Source organism: Lissotriton vulgaris, chromosome 3_1, assembly GCF_964263255.1.
Source record: "Lissotriton vulgaris chromosome 3_1, aLisVul1.2, whole genome shotgun sequence".
NCBI lineage: Eukaryota > Metazoa > Chordata > Amphibia > Caudata > Salamandridae > Lissotriton > Lissotriton vulgaris.
The window spans coordinates 534,532,381-534,546,668 of record NC_141689.1 but is presented as its reverse complement, the minus strand read 5'-3'; the positions used below and the strand labels follow the sequence as shown (position 1 = coordinate 534,546,668).

Sequence of the window (14,288 nt, the reverse complement as noted above, 5' to 3'; positions counted from 1 at the left end):
GCAAATCGACGTTCTTGTAGAAAGAATATTAAATGTTGAAAAATGGCTTGAGACGAGTGGTGTGTCTAAATCTCACAACATTAAACAAGGCTATAGACAAACAGGAGTTAACACTGCGAGGATAAGCCTGAGTTGCTACCATTCTAGGTTCTGTTATAGTGCCATAAGCATAGAAATGGGCTCAATTGAATGGTTCTGTAGTTCTAATCCCAACACTATTTTCCTTTCAAAGATAGATAACTGAAAATGTCAATGAATGCCTGTACTTAAAATCTTACAGTTCAAACACTACCCTCCTGATAACCTCTCCCCCTCCCACCTACCACGGTATGCATACCTCCTTAAGCCATGCTAAAAGACCTGAAAAACATCTTCCCAGAAGCGCAGCTGTCCTCCCTTGCTACGGTTTACTCTTCAGCTATAGGTACGTATTACAATAGAAGTAGTAGGGAGAGGCTTGTCAGAGGTCTTACTCTTAACAGTGTGGAGCAGGTGGATAGTCTCATGCCCTCTATTGGCTCCCCCAGCTTCCACTAGAGTAGAGGGATGAACTGTTTCTCCACTGCCCTGGTCTGCTGTAACACCATAGATGCTTTGCTTGCGTATCTGAAATTCTTGGAATGGATGAGTATAATCCACAGTTGGATAAAGGTGAGTCAAGCAGTACTGGGGCAGTAGTTTCTTTTCCTGTTAGTTATATGCATAGTAATCCATTCATTTGTACTCGCTGTAGGCTGGTATATGCTGGAAAGAAATGACGGGAAGAACGGGTAAACGTTTGTCCAGGGAGAATGGTTTCATTATAGCCTTTAATTTGAGATGATTTGATTTCTAATAACTTTCAGCTAAATTATTCCAGTGGTTTAGAACACCATTTTACAATATTCTTTGGCAAATATCAATTCTTTGTATCCGATAGTGACCATAATTCCAACAATTTGATAGCGATGTGTTCTGTTAGTTTAGAGTAGTTTTACTGTCCAACTCGATACTTCGGTGGCCTGGTTTCTGCAAGTATTCTCGTTATTCAGTAGCCAATAGCTGCATTGTAATTTACCACTTAAACGGTCCTGGCTTTTACAACGGAGATCATTTTCTGTGTGCTTTTTAGCATTTGTGTTCTTAGTCATCAATCCACCCGATTCTTTCACATTCAGAGAAAGATTAAGTGCATGCTTGGTTATGTCAAAGCCTCAACATTACAGGGTACTTAACTGAAGCATCACAAATAGTATGTAAAAATCTGTAAATGTTCTTATGTTGCTTACTATTTGGTTACCAAGTCTGTGGGTGCAGCCAATTGTGGTGATAAGGTCATGGAAGCATAGGGAAATATATATTGTCCAGGATCTCAAACTTGGATCAAGGAGAACTATGAGATTGAAACCGGGATCTACTTGTTCCTCAGAATGTATGTAGCCAAATTACCATAGCCAATAGGTATCGCCTTATAAAGGATCTTATAAGTGTTGTTATCCAGCACAGTACCCTTGGTGCAACAACATCAAGTGTTGCATGGCTAAAACACTTATAAGGTCCCAAAGGCAAGACCTATTGGCTATGCCAATGCTTGTTTCCCAAAGTGTTGAAGTGGTGCACATTAACCAGGGCATACCCAGAAAATTCAAAACGGCAGTAATACAACCCATCCATAAAAAGGGTGACTTGATGGACCCAGGGACGATTGTTTAGTTGGCCACTTTGATGTGGTGGCTAAGATTTGCATAAAGATACAGCTAGAAGTGCTGTAGCAATGGTATGAGGAGGCCAATGCGATCACTAGGGTGTTTTCAAAGCTGGACACGCCATGATGGATCACTGTTTTAGCCTCTGGGCTATTGTGCAGAAATCCATTGAGGGCGATGGCTCATTTTACACCTGCTTTGTGAATTTCCAGACTGCTTTTGAGGTCGAAACAAATATTCCTAGAGATCCCTGGTAGTCTCCTGGGGATATTAAAGGAACTTCATGAAGAGAATTGGGCAGCTGTAGAGTTGGACAGTAGGGGTTAGCCTCTCAAAAAGGATAACCATTAATAGGTTGTGCCATGGTTGTCTATTGCCACCAACTTTGTTTGCCCTCTTCTTAGGAGACCTTATAGTGGTGCCAGCTCCCCATTTCTTTGGGCTGAAAATAGAAGGGTCTTGTATACCCTGTCTCCTCTACGCAAAGAGCCTCGTAATACTTGACAGAACTGCCTGATGAGGAAGTTGGCTGAATTTTATGAGTACTTTCAAAGCAATAAATTGGCAATCTGTTTAAATAAAATTAAAGTTATGGTGTTTGTCTGGAAGAAACAGTGGTACCTGGTCAATTGGGCAAACTAGGATGGAGGAAATCTCTGATTACAAGAACTTCGGAATTGTTTTGAATAGTTCCTTTCTTGGGCCCCTCAGATGACGACCCTAAGCACCAAAGTGCGTTAATTTATAAGTGGGATAAAAAGGTTTAAAAGGGACTATCAAGGCCCTTTGCTTCACCTTGTTTTGGCTTCGTATGAAGCAATTGTTTTACTGCAAGCCCTCTCCGGAATGAAATTGCTGAGTTTCAGCAACACCAGTGACTGAGAAAAGCCTGAACGGGAGCTGCTGAAAAAAACGTGCTACCTCTACCCAAATGTGCAGCGGCCTCAAGCTATAAGAATGGAAACTGGTCGGCCTCAAGCTATAAGAATGGAAACTGGTCTGCAATCCTGGTTTTTCATTTCATTGTTACATATATTGGAACAGCCTGCTAATGTCAGAGCACCATAAAATCTCAATGCTTTGTAAAGAAGACATTATTTAAAGTGAGCTCAGTTGGACAAAAAGGGTAAGGATGTGGTTACACGCCTTGCCAGCTACCCTAAAAATTAATACATTATAATGTGGCTTATTCTCTTCCCTACACGAAGAAAGAACTGAGGAAGTTAGGCTGTATGGCTCCAAGGTAAAAGGATTTGTTTTTGCATGCAAACCATTCCACTCGAATTGTGATTCCGGAGTATTAAATGCTACCTTTCCTTATCTACATGAACTTACTAGAATGTTATTTTTTAACTCTGCACCAGCAATTTTTAAAACCCATCTTGAAGTAAAACATGAGGACTAGATTGAAAGTAAGCAGCTTTTCACTGCATATGGAGATACCCTGTGCTTTGGGGAGATTCTTAAATGATTTCATACCGTGATCATGTATATTTTTTGCTGGTGAGTTTTTTATCTTTGTAAGTTTTTGGTGTTGTGCTTTTCGATAGCCTGGTATGATTTAGTTAGCCTTACGTATTGCTCGGGCCAATGGGCTTTTTACAGTCAAACGTATATTTGTTTTATTCTGGTCATAGTGTATATAGTGTATAAAATGGTCCTTTTGTTTGGTCATGCCTATAGGAGTTCTTCAATGTTTACGAGAATCCTCCTTGCTTTGCACTGTCCATGGAAACGCCACCATTTACTCTTTTTCCCTGAGGCCAGTTAATTCAAACTCCTATGCCTGTGTTGTGTGCCCTTGCCAGAACCAAGTATATGTTCTGCTGCTTTGATATTGTAGTGGTGAACCTGTTGTCCTGTTGATATGGAAACACCGAAGGATACACATGCATACCACTTGAGATGAGATTGGCTCAAGAAGGTTCCAAAGTTAAATAGAAAATGTATTTTAGCTCCCTCTTATCTTCAAAGGTGTTCTCTTTCTAGCATTCTGCGGTCAATCTTTTGCATTTTCCTATCTGTTGTTGCTCTTCTCCGTGCACCCAGTCTGTTCTGCTCCCCCTCTGACCACACTTTAGTCTATCCCTGGCTCCCACTTTCTCATCTTCTATTCCAACTACCTTCTGATGTCCTCTACCTCTCTTGTACTCCTGCCCCCACCCTATTCTTCATCTGTTAATCCCTTTTCTTCTCCCCTCTCTATTAATATTCTTTTCCCTGTCTCTGTGTCATGCCTAGTCACGTTGTCCCTTAAAGAGAAAATATGCACACTGTCTAGAAACTATCAAGTAGGAGCTTTTGATTTGGTGGGGTGATTTGGTCAGTAGGGGATTTGTAAAGCTGCTAGTTGAGAGTGGGAGACCATTTGTTCCTCTTTTTCCAGCTGCATCCTATTTAAGATTATTGCACCCTTTTATTTTATTCGAGAGAGCTGCGTTCTGCAATTATGAAAATCTTGCTTGTCTTCACTTTCAAACTCTTGTAGTCTACTACAGCTATGGCACACAGGCTGCCACATACTCTTAGCAGGGGTACAGTAGCATTAACATGAGCAATGGTTTTTAGTTGCATTTGTGGCTCTTTACATTTCAGCCAGGAAAACTGAGTTTTACGTAATTTGATGCTGTTTTTGTATTTTTCTCCAAACATTTTCTGGTACGTTGCCTCATTGTTCTGTTTTTGTTTCAGCAATGGATGGGAAAGCACCACTAGCTCCTGGGGAGGATGATGACGACGAAGTTCCAGGTATGACTTTACAGTATGACAGCTTGTGGAACATTAAATGAACAATGACCTTATAAGACTGTACCATAATGGTTTACTACTTATTTAACACTTACTGATCCTTCAAATTTCTCAATGCAATCTTGTTTAGTTATAGGCCCAAATCTGAGCAGTCACTCATTCCTTAGTCAGTATGTTCAACTTTTATTATCCTATTACTTTCATACCGTATTCTACTTCATCTCGTTGTTTCTAATAAGCTGGTCTGTGGTAAATGTGCTGTTGATCCAGATCTCAGTCTGTCTGGTAATTGTGCAAGCTAGAAGTGCCAAAGAGTAAGGCAAATAGTTTGTGGGCTGGAATTGTGGCAGCCGTTAAAGCAGTAATTGTGATTTAGCACATAGATCTGATATTTGCGCCTACTGCTGTAAGTAGACTGCCCTGACTCCTGTAACTTCAGTTCATGTCCATTGCACCCCTATCCCTTCCGAATCACTAGTTTTTTCTATCTGGTCTCCATCGACCTCTTCCTTTAGCCGCTTTAGTAAAAAACAATTTAATTCTGGAATTACCTGCTTATCGGGTAATAACAATACTAGCATACGTACCACTAATGGCACTGCTAATAGTGCAACTGGTACTACTAATGCATACTATAGTGCACTTAGGACTGATGATACTACTTCTGATCTCTGGTTTGTTAGCACAAGACCTGATGATAATACTCATTTCCACATGTCACGTCTATTTCAGCAGTTTAAGGTGGCTATAAAAAGAAATGTAGTGTAAAGAAAAGTACTTACAAGATAAGTTGCATGAGTTAGAAACCGTATTTGGCTGAGAACACTAAAATAAGTTATGCTGTCGAAAGTAAAACTTCTATTTGGGGGGGGGGGTCATTAGGTTCAGTTAGGTCAGTAAACCTATTTGTTTAGTGTCAGCAGATCAATATTTTCTGAAAAGATTTTGAGTGAAAAATAGTAATAGTAAATGCCTTAAATAATGAAGGAATTGAATGTCACTACCAGATTTCATACCATTGTCAACAAAGTATGCGCAGCTCCTCCACACTTTGGTCAGATGTAATAAATTTTACATGTCCTATAAAAATTCCAATAATGCAACAAAAACAGAACATGGATATTGGGATATCTCACATCTTTTTGGTCGCAGACGACAGGCACAAATGTTCTTCTATGTGTATCAAGATAGAGCCTCAGTAATGGTTTTCTTGAAAATGTTTGGGGGGTGGGCGGGGGGGGATTAGAATTTTTGGATGCTACTTGCTGTTGTGTTTTTGGAAAACACCTCATGGTATCAGGGCTCTATAAAGGGAAATTATTCTTCAGTGATTTTGGGAAGGACATTACTTTGCATGAACAGTGCTGTCTTCTCTTGTATGGTATTTGTTATTTTTGGAACCTCTCTAACCTTGTTTTCCCCCTCCAAACGCTCCAGTCCCCTCAGAGCCCAACTATCATGTAAGCTTATTGTGAGTCCTTCCTGTTTACTGGATTAAGATCAGAGTGGTGCTGTAAAAACATCCCTCTTTCAGACTGTGGACCCTGCCCTCTTTTCCTGGGCTTCGATGGATTGCCAGTAGTGCCCTTCAAGGGAAGTGTCTGCTGGCCTCTCACATGTCTAGTGTTCTTTCAGTCGTCTTTGACCAGGAGTTTGGCTTCAATGTGTGGAGAATGTATAAAGGGCATAGGTCATGGGTATACATCAGTGTAGAGTGTTAGGTCTGCGCATGTCTGACCGTGCATGGTAGACTCCATTGTGGCTTGGTTCGTGTGTGCAACCTAAAATGGTGAGCTTTGTACACGGCTGGCCAGATATCGGTTAATGGGAGATGCACTCTTTTGCATAACTTTCATTTCTGCTCTTATAAAGTGCCACACTGCTCTTGTGTGTGGGTATGCAAGGCTTCCATCCTTTGGCAAAGGCTCTGCAACATATACAGTGTTCCAAGCTCCTGCCCTCTTTCTGCTTGCAGCTGTCTGCAAGATCTGTTGTCTGGGAATCAAAACATATCGTACCTGCACCAATTGGAACCAACCCACAAGAGGCTTTTATTGTCCATTGCCCTGGGACGAGCTGATCACGCGTTGCCTATTCCTTCTGTGATTTGGGTAGTCGCAGGGATTCTGCTGGTAAAGCCGAACTGTGCCTTGGGACGACAGGACGTCCGAAAGTAGGGACTGTGTTGCTCTACATCGGTATCTGTCGGCCCAAATCCTGGCTAGATGACAGTGCCTCACCTGAACTCCTAACCTTCTCAGAGTAGCAAGTGATTTTGTCAACCTAGATCATGACCCTCTAGTCCTCAAGGAAACAGTGGAAACCGATTATCATCTTTTGTGTCTCACTCATGCATGTCCTTAGTAAACCAAAGAAAGATGCAAAGAAATGTACAATACATTTATTGAAACTATTGTAGTCTAAGTATAGTGTTCCTTGTCTGTTAATTTTTAGAAGCAAAAAAATATTGAAAATAGTGCATCTTGTGACACACTCCATGCTGTCTTTCTTGAATTCCAGGCAAAAGCTAAACCGATATACAGCATGGGGAGTAAAATAGGATGAGATAGCCTTAAATACAGGCATATGTAACCCTGTATTTGCAAAATAACGCTAATATGTACCTATGGGTGTAGTGTTTGGTTATATATGGCTGACCTTAAAGTGCTAATTCATAACCTGCATCCAGGTACGAGTACACGTCTAAGAGATAAATGTAGAAATATACTATTTTACAAGACTATTTTCAAACCACAAAGTTAATATGGATAAATACCAATAAGGTAGCCAAAAAAAAATGGAGAAATAAAGATGGAAATGTAAAAAGAAAAACATAAAACCCGGGACCCCTAGTCATGAAGCAGATGTTCACTAGGCAGATGAAACTAAAAGTAATAAGCATTACTATCAGACTGTATAAAATAAACATTCCCACCATGGCAAATTATCTGTCTAGGCCTATCCTTACTGTGTGAGCACGGAGCTATACAAGTGATCTTTGGGATTGGCAACAGATCACATACCTGGTGTATGTTAAGTGGGCTGCATCATTGTTGTAAACTCAGTTACCTGCTTATCGATCAGGCTCTGTGGGTGTTTGTTCCAGGATCGGTCTCTCTGCGGGAATTCTCCTCTCTGCCCCCAAGGTGACAAGACACACTTTATATAATAAAAACTACTGTGTTGGAAAACTGCAGCTGTGCTACAGTGTTATGTCTAAAATGTTAGAACCTGTCGAGCAAAGAAAACAGTACCATGTTATGTAGTCCAGGCAACCTTGTACAAAATATGCAGACTGACTCCCAAGTAGAATCACTGAATAACACACATGTACAGCGTATTCCGAAAATATTGTCCCGAAAATAAATGTGTTGTGTGACTGAGCAGAGGCAGCCTAAAACATCTGATATGTAAAACTAAGGGAGAACCAGTGTGGGTCCAAAATGGAAATCACTACAGGGGAATGATGCAGTGGTTCTGATTTGTCTGATTTCTCTGCATTCCAAGGGAGCGGTGCTGGCTATTGTAACAGACTTGTGTTTCAGGAGGAGCAGTCTGCTAGTTATTGCATTTCTCTTCAAGCAGAGGATAGCCAGCACAGAAAAAACTCTGCAGAAAAAACTATGGTGTCTTGTGCAGCAGAAGGTTGCTGCCGTTCTAAAGATCTGGCAAGCCTGGGAGCAGTTGTAGGACTCTGCCGCTCCAGGCCACAAGGTTCCCTCACCCAGGAACCTAAGGAAGTTACCAAACATTTGTCTGCCTCACCCAGTCCCAACAGAAGAGCTGGGACCCGGCTGCTTATGAGGGTGAGCCTCATGCACCCCTGCTTCTGCTGTGCTCACCTGTGTGCATCTTCGTGTTGGCTGCAGAAGCAAACCTCAACTCCCCAATTCCAGCCACTGGCCAGGGTATTCAGTGAGGGTCACGATGATGGCTACCTTAAGTCCGGAGTTGTTCCCCACATCCAAATCAGGTGGTTCTGGAGATACCTACATTTGATCCCCTGGTCTGTTTTGTCTAGCTTTGCCTTTTCTGGAGAGTTGCTGTTTTCTAATCCTCCCCCTTCATTCTCCTACCCTTCAAAAACGTCTGGGCATCCCAGATATTGTGAAATCTGAACTGTGACTAAGGTTACAGGGCTTTGAAGTATTTTGTGCACTAGCAACGGGTTTTGGTGCACGGGTGTCGGAAACCTCAATAGTTCTTCCTCTAAATTGACTATGCGGTTCCTGTGGACTGTCGGCATTCCCATTAAATGACATTGACCCGTGAGCGTGGTTTCAATGTTGTTGAACTTCAGTTGCTGATTGCGAACATCTCCATAGACTCCAATGGAAATTATAGAGGTTAGCACCCACGTGTTAATATATCGTTTGCTGCCAGATACCTGGCTAGGAAGAACTTGATTTCCTGTCTTATTTATTTAGAACATTTGGTTTCATATCTAGCAAGTACCATCTGTGTTATCAAATAAAGCCCTGATTGAGATTTCAGTTATTACATGGTTTTGAGTAGTTAACCCTCAAGTCTCCTTGAGCAAGCCCTTGACTGCTCAACCTCTCCTCCCTGAGTGAGTGAAGTACTAAAGGAGAATAATGGCAATCCAGTTTCGGACCCAATAGCACGGTGGCTCACTTCAACAGCGTCAAGCGATTTCAATGAACACACTTGCAGAATAGTGACCCAAGTTGCACTAAGAACACAGGAATCCGGTCTGTCAGGTGCCAACAACTAAAATGGTACTGCAACAGACTATACAGATTGACTACAGCCACATACCACATATTATCCAATGGTTATTTTATAAGAACTGTCATGTTATGTAAAATAGACTGTCTAGAACCTCTTGCATGAGCAGTAATTTACAAGTCCTATACCCAAGTGGACATCACTATGGGGCATTGATTGCAGACTCTAGAGCCCACGTGCAATGTCTTGTATTGCACGGGAAGCTGAGGACAGGAGACTTCTTATCCAAGTCTTTGCTACAGTGGCAATACCAGACCATACAGCTAATGCAACAACAGTGCATTATATCTTGAATGGAGAGGTGTGTTCATCCCAGCCATCAAAGGAATAAGCCATTGGGCAGTCGCACTGAGGAAGAATTCTAGCATCTTAACACCTCTCTGGAGAAGAAACATTGAAAGTGGCAACATAGAAGAGGAACACAAAGGGGAATTGAATCCAGACATTTTTGACAGAAAAAACTTTTTTCCACCAATTCCTCTCCTGTAACACACCTTTCATAAAAGGACTGTCATCCAAAATGACAGCGGTTCTGATTGTGCCAATATGAGTTCAACAGACCTAGTCTCACAAATAACAGAACTTTCCATCGCACTACACAATGTATAAACACACAATGGGCAACTTACTATGACTGGATGGTCAATGCGTAGCAAGTTAGCCTTCATGTACTTGAATCACTGGCTCCCGGGGGGATAGGATTAGGGCTGGTAAAGGTCTTATAGATTCATGGAGTGGTGGGAAAATCCAGAAGACTTGCCAATAGAGACACCCATGGTCTATTCTGTTATAAAATTCATAGAGCGCTTGCCGACCCGGAGGCAACCCAGCGCTGAGAGGAAGCGCAGAGGCCGGAGATCGAGGAAGGTCAGTAATCTAGAAATCGAAGCTAATGAGCCAGGTTTTAAAGGCTTTGTGAAAGTGCAGCTCATTGTCCAAACAACTAATGGCCAGGAGGAGAGAATTCCAAAGCTTGGCAGCATTGAACCAAAAGTTGCGTCCTCCTTTCTTGGCTCTTCTAGAGGCAGGAACCGTGACCAAATGCAAATTGGAAGAGCAGAGGGCCCGATTAGGGGCATAATGGGTAATAAGCTGTTAAAGAATGTGAGGGCCTTTCCCATGAAGGACTCTATGGGCAATGTGCAGGGACTTAAATTCAGTTCTTTGAGCAAAAGGGAGCCAGGGTAGATCTCTTAACCCTTGCCGGGCCTTTTAGGGACCAAGGAATGCCCAGAAGCATAAGTGCAGCCGCATTTTGTACCACTTGGAATTTCTTTGGGCAGCCCAGGTATAAGGAGTTACCGTAGTCCAGGCAAGAAAGAGTTAATACCTGGGCTACCACGCGCCTCAACGTCCAGGGGAGCAGCAGCAAAAGCTAACACAGCATCCACAGCATGTCAAAGGCTGATATTTTAAGTGACTTGGGCTACCATTGTCAGTATGTCATCAATCCACATCCCCAGACTTTTTTGGGTGGGAGACATATTCTCCAGAATCATTGGATCGGTTTTAGCAGCGTTCAGCTTGAGCTGGTATTGAGTCATCCAGCTGGCTATCTGATCCCAGAAATAACCCTGATCAACTGATGTCAAATCCTAACCAGACATAAGGAAAAAACCAGCTAGATGTCATCTATAGAGGTGTCTATAAACATCCAAAAAGATGCTACCATGTCTGCCGGTGGTTGCAGGTAGATGTGAAATAATGTGGGGCTGAGTGAGGACCCCTGTGGAATCCCACAAGAGACAGGCAAGATGTTTGATGTACAGCCCTTGTCAAAGACATGAAATATATGCCCCTTTAGAAAGGAACCGACCCAGTCCAAAGCTTTCCCTGGGATCTCCGCCTTACCAACCCCATCCAGAAGTGTGGGGTGATCAACAGAGTCAAGTCATACTGAGATCCAGGAGTAAGTTAGCCACCATTGCCCCTAGATCCAATCTTTCTTTGGCCTCTACCGCCAATAGGGCGGTCTCGGTTCTGTCTGGGACGAAAGCCGGTTTGTGTTTGGCGGAAAAAAGAGTTGGCTTCCACAAAATCTGAAAGACATCTATTGAAATGTTTTTCTGCCACCTTACTAAAAGCTGGTAAATGTGAAATAGGGCGGCCATTTCCTCAGCAGGTGGGATCCTGGTTGGGTTTCTTAATAATGGCTTTGATCATCGCATGTTTCCAGGACTGAGGCACATTCCCTGATTCCAGAGAAAAGTTCACTATTTGGAGCAAAATAAGGAGGATGATTTCATGCTTAAGGGCAATGATCCTGGGGGCGGCTGGGTCGAGGGTGGAAGCAGATTTAATTTTAATAAGTGCAGTCACCTCTAATAAAAGGGGAGGGAATTGGGAAAGGATAGAGGGAGAAATTCCCTGCTGTTGTAAGGGGTGGGATTTTCGCTTCCAATGTCTTTTTCAAAGGATTGATCAATATCAAGACGTTTTAATCAACAAAAAGGCCAAAACGTTGTATCGGTTAAGGGGTTCTGGTAGAAGTGCATTGGATGGAGAGTCCAACGTTTTGGCTATTTTTAACATTTCTCTGGAGGAATTGCTGGCCTTGTTGATTCTGGTTTCAAAATAGGATGCCTGGGCAAGATGAATTTGAGTAGTAACCCCTAACTTTCTCCCTATTAATAGATTTTTTAGATTCCACATAATCTTTCCCCCTCTCCCTTCCTGCAACCTGGTAGGTTTTCTTTAGGGTTCTGAGTTGGGGGGCAAACCACGGGGCAGACTTATTGTTAGATTTTTCAGTTATTGTCGGCTTACAAATATTTTGATCTAAAGACTGAGTTGGCCAGTCTGTGATCTTATTGTTGGCAACTTGAGGATTGGAGACCAGGTGGAGAAAGGTGTCATTCAGTCAGTACCATCAATAGAAAATACTATTCCAAAGAAGTAAAACTGTTATAACTTGGTTCCGCAAACCTATTTGTCTAGGTAAGTAATTTTCCTTTTCATTTACTTTGTGAACTGTTTCCGCTTTACCATGTGTTCTTTCCACACATGGTTAGTTTAATATATTTCTTTTTATCCGTTTTGCAGATCTTGTTGGGAATTTTGACGACGCTTCAAAGAATGAGGAAATCTGAATGAGGGACAACCTGATTAAAGCAATGCCTTGAAATATAGGATTTGAGCTGCTGTTTTACGTTGTGGCTTTCTTTTTTGTGTTTATTATCATAACTGATATTCTGAGTTACTGAGATGCTGAGTTCCTTACACTCCCAATAATTGCAGCTCTTCCTGTTTGAGAAGTTGGTTGCACGCACAGTCCTCGTTCTCTTTGTAGCCTTGTTAAACTTAACAAGTGTGGAAATGTTTGCAGTAATAAAATATGAACGAAAAACATCCTTGTATGAACGTGTATTTCTAAAATTGTGCTGTTTTTAAACATTGTTGACTTTCTTCAGAATGTGAAATTTTTCATGATTATTTCTTAACTGACTAAATGACCCAGCTCTTCCTCTGTATTACCTTTTAAATCATTTACTCACATGATGAAAATGTTTCACAGAAGATACTTTGCCGTCTAAGTAAACCGGGCGCAGACCAGTTTTAAGGTGCCTGACATTCAGCTTTTTGGCAGTCACCATTTGAAGTTTTATTTTTCTATTTTATGATTTATTTTGTATGTATTTTTTGCAGTAAATTGCCTAAGGTACTGGGTAAATTATTTATGGCACATTTAGTGGGGAATGTGATAAGACTTCACCACAAATTATTGAAGTCCCTTCTTCCTTTGCTTTCTTCGCTCTATTATTGCGGTGTGGGAAGATTAGACTAACTTTATAGTGGAACTTCGCCAAAAGAAATGGACCGGCTAGCAGCCTTCTATAGGCTGGCCAGTCTGTCAACATTCGTGGCTGTCTTCTACAAAAGTCCCTGCCTGTGTCGTTGACATGCTAGTAGAAGGCTTTCAGCACGTTAGAGATGCTTCTAATGTAGGTACCAGAAACGGGCTCCCACTTTTCTTGTATCCTCACTTTTTGCTTCGAGGCAGTTTCTAATGTGGCGGCAGAAACCTTCAGTGATGTTCCAGACGGTGGATACTTGCTTCTGAGACATAATTGTTTAAAGAGGGAGGTTTGTGCTCTGGCTTGTATGGGAAAGCGTCTTTCCTCAGAACTGGCAACTGGGATACCCACTTTAAAATCTTTTAATGAGGACTGTTGCTTTTCAGTTTGGTGATTTTTCTTTTCCACATTCAAAATAACCAAAGTCCATTTCTGTTCAGGGTAACCACTTCAATGCCTTTGGTATTGACTGTGGCAAATATACATGACCGAATGCAGTACTCCATCAAGTGTGCGGGGACACATCTACCCCCTATTTTAGTTTCTCTATGTGCAAGCCTTAAAAACTCGGTAGGTTTGAGCCTGTGTGTCTAGATTATGTAAAAATAAAATGTGAAAACCATCACCTAGACTGCTACGGAGTTCAAACCTATATATTAGGCTCCTGAAGACCAGCAGTTCAAAAGGTCCAAGGTAACCCATTTCACCTAATGGTCAGGACTGGGAACATAACTTTGAAGTCTGTAACCAATCCGAAATCTATACCCTACCAACTTTGAATATTCTCGCCAGCTGTGGACATGCAAACTGTTCTCGGATCGGTATAACCTGTCACAGCTAAAAACTGGCAGATTCTGGTGTCCATTGCTTAAGTGTCCTAGTACTCGGGAAAAAACAGGGGTTATGCCCAAATTACCCTCCTATACAGGAGCAAAATACATCAGAAGATGTGTGTAAATAAGAAAGTACAGAGGGATTAATTCAGTATTTATTTTCACACAGGGATAAACTAATAACCCTGATGTTTCAAAATGATTTTTAGAAAAAATGTATTTCCGCAAATCACGATAACGTATATACAAAAGACAAGGTGGGGCACAAAAAGAAATATCAACAAAAGACTGTACAACAATGAAACAACCTAGTTTGTATTCATCTCTATACACAATACAATAGACAAAATATATACATCACATATACAATATCTACAAAACATATACAGAACATATATACCCTAAAACAAAATAAGACTATCACCGTGTGCACTCTTACGTCAAAGTGCTACATTTCTAGGAAGTCCTAAGCAGCGCCA

General features: G+C 41.6%; 1 protein-coding gene across 1 annotated transcript in view; it reads left to right on the top strand.

Annotated features, from left to right (window-relative positions):
* Positions 1-12,530, top strand: part of BTF3 (basic transcription factor 3) — a 94,690-nt gene extending 82,160 nt beyond the window's left edge. The window contains exons 5-6 of the mRNA XM_086960794.1: positions 4,377-4,433; positions 12,225-12,530. Coding sequence (XP_086816920.1) covers positions 4,377-4,433; positions 12,225-12,271 — 104 coding nt within the window. The 3' untranslated portion in view covers positions 12,272-12,530. The remainder of the gene's footprint in view (positions 1-4,376; positions 4,434-12,224) is intronic.
* Positions 12,531-14,288: the final 1,758 nt, after the last annotated feature.